Source organism: Simochromis diagramma, unplaced genomic scaffold (genome assembly GCF_900408965.1).
Source record: "Simochromis diagramma unplaced genomic scaffold, fSimDia1.1 OVJJ01000500.1, whole genome shotgun sequence".
NCBI classification, from domain to species: domain Eukaryota; kingdom Metazoa; phylum Chordata; class Actinopteri; order Cichliformes; family Cichlidae; genus Simochromis; species Simochromis diagramma.
The window spans coordinates 118148-131991 of record NW_024387318.1 but is presented as its reverse complement, the minus strand read 5'-3'; the positions used below and the strand labels follow the sequence as shown (position 1 = coordinate 131991).

Below are 13844 nucleotides of genomic sequence, written 5' to 3'. Positions count from 1 at the left end.
AGAGCGCAGTGCGCGGAGGGGAGAGAGGGAGATGCAGCACAACAGAAACACTTGTAGCCATACAGAGCCAGCCAAGAAGGCACAGGGTCATGACAGTACCCCCCCCCCTCAACGGGAGCCCCTCGGCGACCCACCCGGCTTACCCGTGTTGGGTAAGCCGGGTGATTCTAGAGACTTATTAGCCCGCTAATTCTAGAGACTTATTCATCATGAAGAAAACAAGACAGTCGATCGATCCATTACTTGCGCAAGGGAGGCCTCTCATCTGTGTCCCGCACGACAATGACCACGATGATTAAACCTAAAACAAACAAAAGGAAGCATCTCTATGGACAAACAAACCCCTCCACTTGGTTTGACCTGCTGATGTCACACATGACATCAGCAGGACTTTAAAATGAGGAAATGCCGGGCGGGCGTTTCCCCACACCTGACCCTCATGAAGACTGAAAAGACAAACAAAGTAAGAACAAATGACTTAATCTGTAACATAATAAAATGTAAAGAAACATGTAACTGAGTATTCAGCTTCATTTGCAGAATGTTTGATTTGCCAGCAACTGAATGCTTCCACACACAAACCCGGCATAGTGAGTGAAGCAATGTTACTTAACAAATAGCAAATCATAGCAAATACATAGAAACAGAATAATGTGTTTAATATGCAAAAGAAGAAGAAGAAGTAAACACATATGGGACAAATGGAGACCATTGCAGCTCATCCACCAGTGGGGTAAAAAGAGCAACCAAGAAAGTGGCAGCCTGCACGGCCACAGATGTGCTGGAGGAGCTAGAAGCTCTACCCATGGAGAAACTCCTGGAGAACCTTGCTAAGCCTAACAGGGGACAGGTACTTCTGCCCAACCTGGCAGCCACAAAGTGAACTCATTTAGGTAAAGATAACCACATGCACCTAACCAGCCTGCACCAGCCTGACATTTCTTCCTCCTAAGTAAAAACGAATGGATGGATTGAACTTAGAGTCTCAGCTCAGTTTTCTATTTTGACCACCTACACCCCAAGATACTCTTTTAAAAAGTGTTGTTTTCAGATCCCTTTGAAGTTCATAAAGGGCCTGTTCATTTTCATTCAGATGTTTTATTACATAAATGTTACTGTTTTCTTTTGATTTATGCTCCCACTACACTGCACCTCTACAAACAACAATGCCACGGACTGTCAGCTGCTTTTACATGCTGTGAACATGAGTAGGTTTGATCAGAGTTTCAATTATCAAAGAAAAGACAAACTGAGCAAAAAGAAGGAAAAAAAGACCAACTTCTTCCCAACTGACAAGAAAAATACTCGTCATGTTTTCATAATAAAGGATCAGGCTCCCCATTTATGACAGCTTGGACCAATAATGTATGTTACACTGATGCTACTGTAGAGACAGGGTCAACATCTCTATTTAAATATAATTAATATACAAAACACAATAAAAGTTATACATGAATTATTCATTATTTTTACTATTGATAAAATTCATGTATACTAATCAAAGTTATACATGAGTAACGACATTATTAATAATGATTAATAATAATAATTCTAATGCCAACATGATGACTGTTCATAGCTCCTGCTTTGAAATACTGAACTTAAACATTGACCTGATGAAAGATCACAATTCACAGTGGCCCACTGTCAGAATCATTCTGAATATAAACTCATCGAGTTAATCTGAACCTTTCTCAAATGTGCTGTGAATAAATGCTGCTGCAAGCCACTGTGGGAAAGCTGTGTTATTATCATGGAAACATCTGTGACACATTCACAGAGGACGAGGACACAAAGGGACGACACGCAGAGGCTGTGTTAAAGTCAAAAATCCAAATCTTTAGTCCTAAACAGGCAGTGGTTACAAACAGGAAGACGAGCAGTCCATTAAACAGTCTACAGGGTCAAACATACAGAGAATTCAAACAGCTATTAAAAACAAATAACTGGACACTGAAAAACTTCAGTGATGTGTGAGGCACCAAAGGGAAGCAGCTGAGTATATTCAATGAATTCTCTTCAAATACAAAGACAGAAACTCCTACAGGCAGCATGCAAACTGAGCAGGATACACAAAGATCAGAGATTACAAAAGAAATCAGAAAAGGATTTCAAACTTACTGAGAGCAAGGCCTCTGTTACAAATCTGTCTAATAGAAAAACATGCTGTACAGATACAATACGCTCAGTGTTCATGGTCATTTACAAACTGGCTCTACCTGAACCACTTCAATATTTTATGAAGTCACTGAGTCGACCATTTCTACAGTTTGTTTCCTTCATTGCAGTTAGAGTGCGGCTGGTAAGGATGAAAACACACACAGAGCGTAAATTGTCTTTGTTAGTAACAAACGTCAGCAAAGAAAAGACAAAACACACAAACACTCTCATGATATTCATGAATCATTAGAAAGCATCCAAACATTCTGCTCGTGGACTTTTACAGTCTTATTTGCACTCGCTCATCTTCATAATCATCCTGATCAATACATGACAGGGGAGGCTTTGAGGTAGGCGGGGCTCTCTGCTGATGTCAGCATGAAAGGCAGGACCAGCGTCTGCCACATGTTGGTGAAACATCACAGTACACTGGCGTGGTTTCCTTTCCAGATGTTGGACGTTTGACACTTCAACGTTGAGGCCAACAAGAAGACACAGTTTTGGGTCGGGTTGCTGCAGGGTTTCTAACTGAGCAAAAGCAGAAGCACACAGACCAACAGGGATCAGATGCTGAGTGTTAGAGGAACATCTGTGCTGATCACTGAATGCTGCTGTGGTCTCTTGTTGAAGTTGGCTGGTGGGACAGTCTAATAGTGATATCCTGCCCATCGGAGGAACACTTTTAAAAACACATGCAATACTTTGTTTGTATTACAGTCACAGTTTATGTTATTTTTGTCCTTTAAAAGTGTTGCTGTACTATAAAGTCCTATAATTTGAGGCTAAAATGGCTCAGAGAGTCTCTCTCTCAGAGGATCTCCTTTGAAAGTGGAGACGGCTTTATCCGCTGATCCACGTCACTTTACCTGGATGTTTTCTTTGAAGCTGGATGAAGACTCCTCTCCCTCACTCCTGCTGCAGCTGTGTGGTCCAGTTGGCCTCTGAGGTCACAGTCAACATCTGTAGCAGAAGAGGGGAAATAAAAGTCCAGGTTACCAAAACTGGGAGCTTTTCCAAAATAGAGCGTAACTGGACTTTTTCAGCCTTACAGGCAGATAGTCGTCTGAAGCTGCAGCTTTTTCTTTTTAGCTTTTTCCAATCTCTGCTCTCGGCTTTCTTTGAGAACATGTCTGCTTTCTTGGCATGGGTCTGTCTGCTGTTGGTGAAGAGACTAAATCCACATACTCGCTACTAAGATCTCCTCAAGTAGTCTCAACCAGATTACAGTTTAAGAGTAAATGTCTCCTGAGAGTTTCACCTTGGGGAGATGCTGTCTTGCTAACATGCAATCATGAGCATTAATCTATGAGGTGAAAAAGTAATTTTAAAAGCTCCAGCCACAAGTTTTATTTCATCTGTGTTTTGGTCAGAGTCCCATCAGACCTCCAGAATGGTGTCAGAGTGTTTTCTATCCACGTGATGAGCACAGGCCTCAGGTCCAGACCTCCACGGGCACCATAGCCTCTTTGGAGCTAATAGGTGCAAGAAGGTTTTGTTGGGATAGGAACTGAAGAGGAAACTGACGAGGAAGGCAAGGATCTTCTTCAGCTCCTCCGAGCCGGGACCTCTTTGTGTAGGCCAGCATTGGCCAGGTAGCCCTCCAGCATCGCTGGATGGCCGACAGTGGAAAACCTAGAGGAGTAGGAGAGAAACAGCAGCTTGGAGCATGTCTTTATACTGTTTAGTTTTTAGAGCCACAGACTTTCTTTTAATGTCATTGTTCAGGATCTATGACTGATTATGTATTTATTGTATTCCTCCATGACTGTGTGACAGCAAGTGGAAAAAACCAGCTTCACCTTTGTTGATATGCTTGTAATTTTAATATTGATTAAATGGCCCATGAAATAATAGAAAGCTCATATATGAAAATGTATTTTAAGAAGTAAAATGTTAATCTGAGTACAAAGGAGTACACTCACCTTCTGGTAGATGGAGGTGTAGCGAGCGCTGGTGAACATCCAGGCCTCCTCGTAGAACTGATCACTGATTGGATCCAAAACATCGATGGAGGATCTGTGTAAGCGCTGAGGATCGTCCTGATGGACAGAACAGAAGGAGAGTGAGACAAGTGAAGATATACTAAACAACACTGTGACATGAACTGAGCCACACACAGTTTGATTCACAGCTGATTGACACATTATTTGACCACGAGCAATCTTTTCTGGTTTGACGCCGTCTTTGTAGCCAGAAACCAGCTCTCTCCTCGGCTTCCTCCACTACACGCTTCCCCCACGCCAGTCTCCTCCGTCACTATAAAGGGGAGAGTCATGAGCTCCATCACCCTCACCTGTGCCGTCCAACGTCCCGCCACCAGCCTCCACTGCAGCAGGCCAGAGACCACACCCCTGCCACAATAAGTAAAAGTATATCCTTGCTGTACCCTTAATGCTAAATGTGCTAAATTAACCGCTGCCTTTGCCCCTTTGGGATTATTCTTATGTCACTGGGATGTTGACCTTTGACCTTCACATTAGAGAGATGGGCAGACATAATTAGTGTATGAATTTTAAAGTAACAGGTAATAAAGAGAGTGTAGCAAATGTAGTCAGGTTTATTACTCTGTATCACACATGAGTGCCCGAGGGAGGCGGGGCTGACTGGGGAGACACAGGAAACAGAGAGACAGGGCTGACTCGACATGAAACGATGAAACGTGGGACACGGGAACAGAAACTAAACACAGGCTGAAATGAACACTGAGGGAGGGAGAACTAAGATTACTGAGAGCCTGATAAATAAGAAGAACAAAAACCAAGAAAAACAAGAGTCAAAGAAAACCAAAAACACAAAGCATTGGGCCAGGACCCACTGCTGTGACATTTATATGTGATAAAAACATTAAAAACTGCTCAGATGTTGAAATCTTTCTACGTATACTTTAGGTTCAGCTCTCCAGCCTGGCATTTGGTTAAGCATGATTCAAACATTTGATTTTGTTTAACTGGTTTTAATTATAGTTACTTTTTGTGAACATTTGTTGCAGCATTTAAAAATACATCATTTATTTTCAAACTTTTATTTGATTTAGAGCATCATATTTGACCAACGTAAATGTTTTAATTTCATATAAAATAACTGAAACAGTGAACTAAATATCTGAAATCTTTCCTTCCTTAAAAGTTATAATCCTACTTAAGTTATAGTGCAAACGCTTAAGCAACAAATATACTTGATGCTAATTAATTAATATTTCCCTTTGATGTTGCAACTATGCGGTCACTTCTGTCTTTAAACAAAATAATATTTTCCAGTTACAGAAATCATAAAGTCCAAACTAAAGTGCTACTGTTGCTATATGCATTTTATATAAATCATGGATGATGGTCCTGACATGAAGGAAGAGAAAGTTACAGGTTGCATCCTTTGACTTTGTCTCCGTGCCTTTGGGCGATTTTCAGAAGGACAGATGTTTCTGTTCAATTCTTAAATCAATTTTTTCAAACACAAACACTATTTTAAAGCTTCTAGAGAGTAAAATATTAATGATAATTATAATAACAATAATAAAAACAAAAGCTCTCAGATCCATCAAACCAAGCAGCAGAAAGAACAATAACTGAAGAGAAAACTTTAACCTTGTAGACTTCATTATGTTCCAGCTGCTCTACAGACGCTGTGACCTCGAACTTAAGCAGGTCGTAAAGTATGTGCAGCTCAATAACTTCATAATCAGACCCTGTGGTATTTAGGCAGCAGAACAACTAAGAATAACAACTACAAATAATGTTTTTAGGTTTCTGTTGTACTGCAAGGTTCTGTACAGGAGAACCAAACCAAGAGCAAATATTACGTCTCATTTACACCTGAGCACGAAGAGCCATCAACATTTAGCAAATTGAATCATCTTTGTTTAGATGCAAGAAGAATCATATAGAAATGAAAAAGTAGAAATAGAAATCCAGAGCAAAGATATCCTCTAATTCAGCGTAGCACATGTGCAGCTGCTGCGATTCACGTAAGCATTCGGCTCGTCGCTGTTGCAGATTTTTCTCTCGCTGTTCTGGCTCACAGCGCTGCAAACACAAAAATAAATATCCCCAAAGGTGTGAAAGGGAGCTAATTAGTAAGAGTATTGTTACTCTCCGCAGGAGTAGTCCAGCAGTAGAAATCAGTCCAATAACAAGGTGTGTAACATCTAGCAGGGTGACAGAAAAACCCAGGGTAACTTCTAAGGACCTCAACGTCTCTCTCACATTGTGTTTTTTAAACATGCTTCCATTTGTCACTTCAGTCTTTACTCTGAAATACAGGAAGAGAAATCATGGCTGAAACAATTTCTCATGAAACCAGGGGTGTGGTCCAACAGTCAGTTTGGTGAGGAAGGTTCCTAACTGAGAGAAGTGACCCAGAAGTATCTGTGTAGCAGCCACAATGAATCCAGATCATGAGCTTTATTAACTGATCAAAGTCTCTTCTTTCATCTTCTGTATCATTCAGTTTGCATTGGTAATGCCCATTATTGTAATGCTTTTTTAAGACGAGCAAAACTTTATTTCACTTTGGGTTAGCTGGGATAAGTGATGGATGGAGGGAATTTTACTTCAGCCACAGAAATCCTAAACAGGAAGGAGGAGCAGAGTTACAGTGGATCACTATCCAGCAGGGAAACAAGGTTTATTTCAATTTCTTGGCCATGAGTGAGATTTACTGAGTGGGCAAATTAGGGAGACGACACCATCAGATCCCGAGCCCTCCATGTGTTAATCAAGAGACGGCTGCTGTGCTACATCCATAAATAATGAATAAATTAGGAGCTAAAGCTGAAAGGACAGTTTATTTGTACCATCTTCACGTGAACACATTCAAGAACATCACAGATGAAGAAACATTAAAAACTTCCACACTACATAAAGCAAGAAAAATAGTTTTTCTTTCAGGTGGTTTCAGAAAAACAGAAACATCAAACATCTCCAAGACTCTCTTTGAAAGAACTAAAAACCTTTGTTCTCATGGTCCAATCATGAGTGAACTCCCCGATGAAGCCTTGTGTGCTAAAACATGTCAGAGTTTTAAAGGTTAAACATGAGTTTCCAAAACGTTTTGCTGGAGAACAATGAACTATTTGACTGAGTTTCAATCATTTACAGACGAGCAAAACCAGGACAGAGAAAAAAGGACAAAACTGACTCAGTAAAACAACAGAAAAGAAGATCCCATGTAGATCTGTATTATGTAGAAGTTCAGCCCAGCAACCAGTTCAGTTCAACACAAGTTTAAATGATTCTATCTGAACTCTGTGGAGCCTGATCTCAAGCTTTTTGAGTCTGACACAGAAACCAGAGGATCTTTCTGTGTCTTCAGATTCACTGTGATCCAGTGATGGGAGTGATTTCAGCCCTGAGTGATCGCGCTGATGTTTGCACAGAGCAGACAATGAGGTGAATGTTTGGGCACATTGGTAACAGTGAAACAGTTTATTAGTAACGTGGGATCGTTTGTGTGCAGAGTATGAACTGAGATTCCTGAAGCTCTTGTCACACTGGTCACAGCTGTAGTTTCCTTCCATGTGTGCACGTTCATGAATGTTACGATGACCTGACTGTGAGAAGCTTCTCTCACAGTGTCTGCACTTGTAGAGTCTCTTTCTGGTGTGGATCTGTTGGTGTCGTCTCAGGTGATGTGGAGATTTAAAAGTCTTCTCACACAGGTCACATTGATAAGGTCTCTCCTCAGTGTGGGTAAATATGTGTTGTTGTAACTGTGCGTCTGTTGTAAAGTATTTGCCACACTGTTCACAGCAGTACACATCATGTCTGGTGTGAATGCGTAGGTGTGTATTTCGGCTCCCTCTCTGGCTGAAAGTTTTTCCACAGATGTCACAGCTGTATGGCTTAATTCCAGAGTGGGTAACTAGATGCTTCTGTAAGCTGCTACTGTGAGTAAAAGCTCTGCCACACTGATCACAGCTGTACGCTTTAACTCCACTGTGGATGAGTTGGTGTGTTTTTAGGGAACCCTTCAAGGAAAAAGACTTTCCACACAAGTCACAGCTGAACGGTCTCTCTCCAGTGTGGATGACCCGATGCTGTTTTAGTTTAGCCTTCACAGTAAACTCCATCCCACACTCGTCACAGCTGTACGCTTTAACTCCACTGTGGATGAGTTGGTGTTGTTTTAGGGAACCCTTCAAGGAAAAAGACTTTCCACACTGTTCACAGCTGAACGGTCTCTCTCCAGTGTGGATGACCTGATGCTCTTTTAGTGAAGCCTTCTCAGTAAAACCCTTCCCACACTCGTCACAGCTGTATGCCTTAATTCCAGAGTGGGTAACTAGATGCTTCTGTAAGTGGCTACTGTGAGTAAAAGCTCTGCCACACTGATCACAGCTGTACGCTTTAACTCCACTGTGGATGAGTTGGTGTCTTTTTAGGGAACGCTTCAAGGAAAAAGACTTTCCACACAAGTCACAGCTGAATGGTCTCTCTCCAGTGTGGATGACCTGATGCTGTTTTAGTGAAGCCTTCTCAGTAAAACCCTTCCCACACTCGTCACAGCTGTATGCCTTAATTCCAGAGTGGGTAACTAGATGACTCTGTAAGTGGCTACTGCGAGTAAAAGCTCTGCCACACTGATCACAGCTGTACGCTTTAACTCCACTGTGGATGAGTTGGTGTGTTTTTAGGGAACCCTTCAAGGAAAAAGACTTTCCACACAAGTCACAGCTGTATGGCTTAATTCCAGAGTGGGTAACTAGATGCCTCTGTAAGCTGCTACTGCAAGTAAAAGCTCTGCCACACTGATCACAGCTGTATGCCTTAATTCCAGAGTGGGTAGCTAAATGCCTCTGTAAGTGGCTACTGCGAGTAAAAGCTCTGCCACACTGATCACAGCTGTACGCTTTAACTCCACTGTGGACGAGTTGGTGTTTTTTTAGGGAACGCTTCCTGGAAAAAGACTTTCCACACTGATCACAGCTGAACGGTCTCTCTCCAGTGTGGATGACCTGATGCTGTTTTAGTTTAGCCCTCACAGTAAAACCCTTCCCACACTCGTCACAGGTGTGTTTTTTCTCTCCCTTTCTTCTGTGAGGTTTGTCGGCCTCCTGAGAGCGCTGACTTCTGGCTCCATGTTGGTCCTGCAGTGACAGAGATACAAACAGAGGCAGTGAGTGAAATGCAGTCGTGGAACAAACTCAACCTTCAAACTCCATTAACACTAGTTTTAAACCTGAAGGTGGAGCGTGGCACCAAACACCTTAAAGGTCTCTTATCCCCACCTGCTGGTAGTTCTAACACATTACATCCAACCTGCTGTTAAAGATAACTCATCACACACACACACACACACACACACACACACATTATTTTATAATTTAGATTATTTTGTTGTTTCCTATTACATATTTCTATAATTTGTATAGATTTATACAGAATTATTCAGTGATAATAAATCCTATGTTTGTTTATTCTAAAGGAACCCCGTTAGCTTCCACAACAGATGTTGCTCGTCTTCCGTCAAATACTCACATAAAATATTACACAATAAAGTGGATTCAAGATATCCACATAATTTCACTCTTACATCCACAGTGAGGTTTCACAATTGTTCAAATATAAGCAATCAATAATAATAATAATAATATCAATAACATTGAGGCACATTACACAAATTTCAAAAACAAATCATGTCTTACAATATTTACAACAACTAAAAGCTCTGTAAATCGGCTTTTAAGTGTTCATTGAAGTTTTGAATAATTCTCTAATTTTTTAAGGCAACTTATTCCACTTAAAAGTTGCTCTAAATGTAACAGTTTTACAAAACGTTACTTTTAACTCGAGCATTTACTAAATTGCAGCTTGTTGAAAACTGTGTAATATGATGATGTATTTCATCTGGATACTGCAGCTGAGCAGAATAAATGTGGTGTGTTTAACAGAATTGCTTTCTTTAGAACTACAAGTAAGCCATAGAATATTTTAGCCTGTACAGGAAGCCAAGAAAGGTTATTATGCATTTTATCAATATTAGTATAGTATGAACATCTTCACACTAATCTGGACGCCTTATTCTGGACTAACTGAAGTCTGTTAAGATCTGTCTTATTAGCTGCTGACCAAATGATTGAACAATACTCCAGATGAGACATTACTAGTGCATTAATGACATCTTTCATAATGAAGAAGTGATACACAAAGAGCATTTCATAGCCATAGCTATGCCTTGTCGGCAGAGTTATGTGACATTAGTGATGTTTGTACTTTCAGCGTTAACTTGGTTTTAAAGCCTTTAAAATATACGCCGTTCAATAGTCGACCTTCATCTGACAGAGAATGTGATGATTTTGTGGATAATTAAAGTCAGTCATATATCCACAAACACAACAAGCTGAAAGTCAGTGATGCTGCTCGGTTTGCAGTCCTGAACATCACGGCACAAGCAGGATCCACTGCACTGTTAATGTTAGCTGTGTTATATTGCTGCCTCTGTTCGGTGGTGTCGAGCCAAACGCACTTTAACGTGTGTTTGAACGAGCTGACGGTTCACTCGTTAAGCTGAAAGAAAGATGCTTTAATCACAGCAGTCACACATGTGTCCACTGCACCATCTGGAACTCTTCTTGTTTACACTCGTAATAACACAAACACTCAATCCTGCTTCTCTGGTGCTGTTGTGTAGCAGTGTGTACACCTGAGACTGTCACCTGTCTGTCTGTCCTGCACTCTCTCTCTGTTTCTTTCTCTCTGATTGTGGAATAAAAGTATGAACATGTGTTTATAAGTTACACTTGTGTTTGAATCCTGCAGCTTATCACACATTTGATTTCCATGTGTGACGACTGCAAGTGTCCAGAGTGAGGACAGACTGAGGGAGCCACTGCTGCACATCATCTGTGAGGCTTTGCAGCCCTGATGATCCACCAGGACAAACTCAGCAGTGTGTGAGGAAGAGGAGGAGGAAGAGCCAGCAGCAGCTGACAGATGGAGAGAATAGACAGACTGTTCCCTGTTTGTGAAGGACTGCTAGGAAAGTTTAACATAACTGTCTGTGCTGAATCAGTCTTATTAGGTAATGTTCAAATAATGTGATCATCCCAGTGTTTCCAGTGTGGGAGAAGTACAGTACTCAGGGCCTTCAAGTTACACACTATGAAAGGCAGCAACAAGTTTAATGTTCAGAAACCTAAAGTCTGTATCAGCAGCAGAATGGAGCTAAAATAAATGTTGGTTTCAGTTCTATGAAGCTTTGAGTATTTTGGATCAGTAGCTGCTGTGTTTGTTGCATCATATTGCTGTAACTGTTTATATGCTTTATATATTCTGAGCTAAGTTGATCTATAGTGTTACATCATATTCTATAAGGATGTTATGTGTTTGTAGACTTTCTGCCCAGTTTGACCCATTTAGCAGAAGTCAGCCTGTTTAAGGCTCTGATATCTATTCTGTATGACTTACAGCAGTTATGACAGGGTCTGATTTTCTCACCCAATAAAGGAATATTTCATATATCAGTCTACTCTTCATTCTATCAGACACAGTTATCACAGCTCCTACATTTGCTTTTTACACATATATGTAAGCATTGAGCCACATTTAGTACCAACATATTAAACGAACAATATTTGTCTCTTATATATGATACATCTGTATACACACTGTCACAGATACTTGTCTGTGAGTGAAGTGATTAATATGATAACTATAATATTGGCCATATTATATTTACATTACCACAGTGAGATGACTTTAGTCTCATGAACAACATCAGCTAATTGTTATTTACAGCTAATCTTAAACGACTGTTCAGCACAGAAATGAAGCCCAACAATCATGTTTCACAGTCCTGTGGTCTCAGCCTCAGATACTCATCAAATCACACAGAGCTCATGTAGAAACAAATGAACTAAATCTGTTCTCCTTCATTTCTGTCAAACAAAGCTGTATGAAACGTTTCCAGCTGTTAGTATCATGGTTGCTAGGCAACCTGGGCAGCGCGACGGAGGCTAGACGTCCCATTTCACGAGCCTACGAGCCTCGCACTTCGGCCTTAGCGGTCTTTGAGTACGCGGCCCTTGAGGACTTTAAAGCTGCAGAACCTGAATCGGGATACAGCCATGATGATCTCCAGCCTCGTGCTCGCCAACATTCTCACCTGAGTTAAGAAGACGATCACTGAAATGGTCTCAGCAGGTCCTTTGATGACAGCAATGAAATGCAGTGGTAAGGCTTTTTGGGGATTAAGTTCGTTTTCATGGCAAAGAAGGACGATGCAGTTCATCTGATCACTCCTCATAACATTCTGGAGTGCAGGCAAAATGCTATTATAAAAACTTAAGCAGCAACTTCTCCAGGTTCCAATATTTATGCAATTCTCAAACCTTTTGGCCACGACTGTATAACCTCTTCTGAAGTTTAGTGGATATTATACATGGTTATGCTCAGGATGTGTCGGCCAGTTTCCACTGGAAACGCCTTTTGGTTAAACTGTCAGCGAGGAATTTGCATTTGCACTGTTACATTTTTATATAACTTTAATGCACATAAACAACAGCTGCTTGTTTCAGTGAAAATACATTGATGGGTTTTTAATAAAGTTGTGCAGCTGTAAAGTATTTTGTCTGGTGTCAATTCTATCGTCAGCTACATCGTTATGGCAAATGTTCAGATGTATATGGTGATAAATATCTTTGGTCATATGGTCCTGCTCTGTCTGTCACCTTCTGTGTTGAGCTCATTGTTTCCTCTGTAGTGGCTGAGCTGAGTCCAAGTAGCTGAAAATGTTCCTCTGCTGCTCCGTCAGACTCTCCTCCTCCTGCTGATCAGCTGGGACACAAAACAGATCTTTGTTAGGCTCCACACTGCACTGAAGAGTCAAAGTGTCTCATATGTTCATCTGACAAGTAAAAGAACACATTTTTGTTTCCCGAGGTGGGCAACTTGTTGGAAACAAACACAAAAGGTTTGAGCACTGATACCTGCCATTGCTGCCATTGAAAGATGCAACGCCAGCAATGTGGATTGGTTTGAGTCTTGACAATCCACATTGCTGGCATCTTTCAATATGTTTGAATGCACCAGTGTAAGTGCAGCCACTCAGACTCAATGTGTTCATAGAAACAGGTGCAGATGTGTCACGAGTTCATCCAGCAGTAGCTATGGCACTTGGCCACAGGGGGCAGCAGTGGACTGACCTGCATTTGAGACTGCTCCAGCTGCTCTGTGACAGTCAGTAGATCTGCTACAAATTGCAGATCATATGAAAGTTTTGGAAATGACATTATAAATATTCCTAACTTAGCCACGGCAGCCATGTTGATGTATTACCTATATTGGCTGAAAATGTTCATTTGCAGAGAAAAGACACAGGCAGACTGTGCTTACAGGACAACAACAACAACAATCTTTATTTATAGAGCACATTTAAAAACCAACGGCATGCCAAAGTGCTTAACATAGAACAAATTAACACAAGTATAATCAGAGTCATAAAAATAAAAGTGTAGAATTATGTTCACAGGAAAAAGCCACCAATAGAAAAAATATAACTATAGCACAATATAACTGTGCCATCAACACACAATGGGGATAAGACATACACAGCGCAAATAAAAAGCAAGATAGGAAAATTAGTAAAATAAATGACTGCAGACAAGGCCAGCATTTAACCGGTAGAAAACGCAAGATTAAACAAATACGTTTTAAGCCGTGATTTAAAAGATTGAATAGAGTCAGACGCCC

The 13844-nt window shown here is 40.9% G+C and overlaps 1 protein-coding gene across 10 annotated transcripts; it reads right to left on the bottom strand.

Annotated features, from left to right (window-relative positions):
- Window positions 1–1818: 1818 nt before the first annotated feature.
- On the bottom strand, window positions 1819–12869 carry LOC120717246 (phospholipase D1-like). Of its 10 annotated transcripts, none has more exons than XR_005692130.1 (4): window positions 4083–7565; window positions 3210–3792; window positions 3027–3120; window positions 1819–2688 (listed from the first exon to the last, which is right to left on the bottom strand). XR_005692130.1 is itself a non-coding variant. In XM_040005157.1 (4 exons), exons 1-4 carry the CDS (start codon window positions 12839–12841, stop codon window positions 3067–3069), a joined length of 438 nt encoding a protein of 145 aa, XP_039861091.1. In that variant the 5' UTR covers window positions 12842–12869; the 3' UTR covers window positions 1819–3066. The 10 variants fall into 10 exon arrangements, 2 of the variants coding, with proteins under 2 accessions (XP_039861091.1, XP_039861090.1); XR_005692132.1 differs by having other exon boundaries at window positions 1819–2684; XR_005692133.1 differs by having other exon boundaries at window positions 3544–3792.
- Window positions 12870–13844: the final 975 nt, after the last annotated feature.

Excerpts from the sequence above, each read along its gene's own strand:
- LOC120717246 (XM_040005156.1), bottom strand. The coding sequence starts at position 4,304 with ATGTGTCAATCAGCTGTGAATCAAACTGTGTGTGGCTCAGTTCATGTC. Across the intron at positions 3,793-4,082 it reads ACACCTCCATCTACCAGAAG|GTTTTCCACTGTCGGCCATC; the intron begins GTGAGTGTACTC and ends CTACTCCTCTAG. Across the intron at positions 3,121-3,543 it reads ACTCTGACACCATTCTGGAG|ATGTTGACTGTGACCTCAGA; the intron begins GTCTGATGGGAC and ends CTTCTGCTACAG.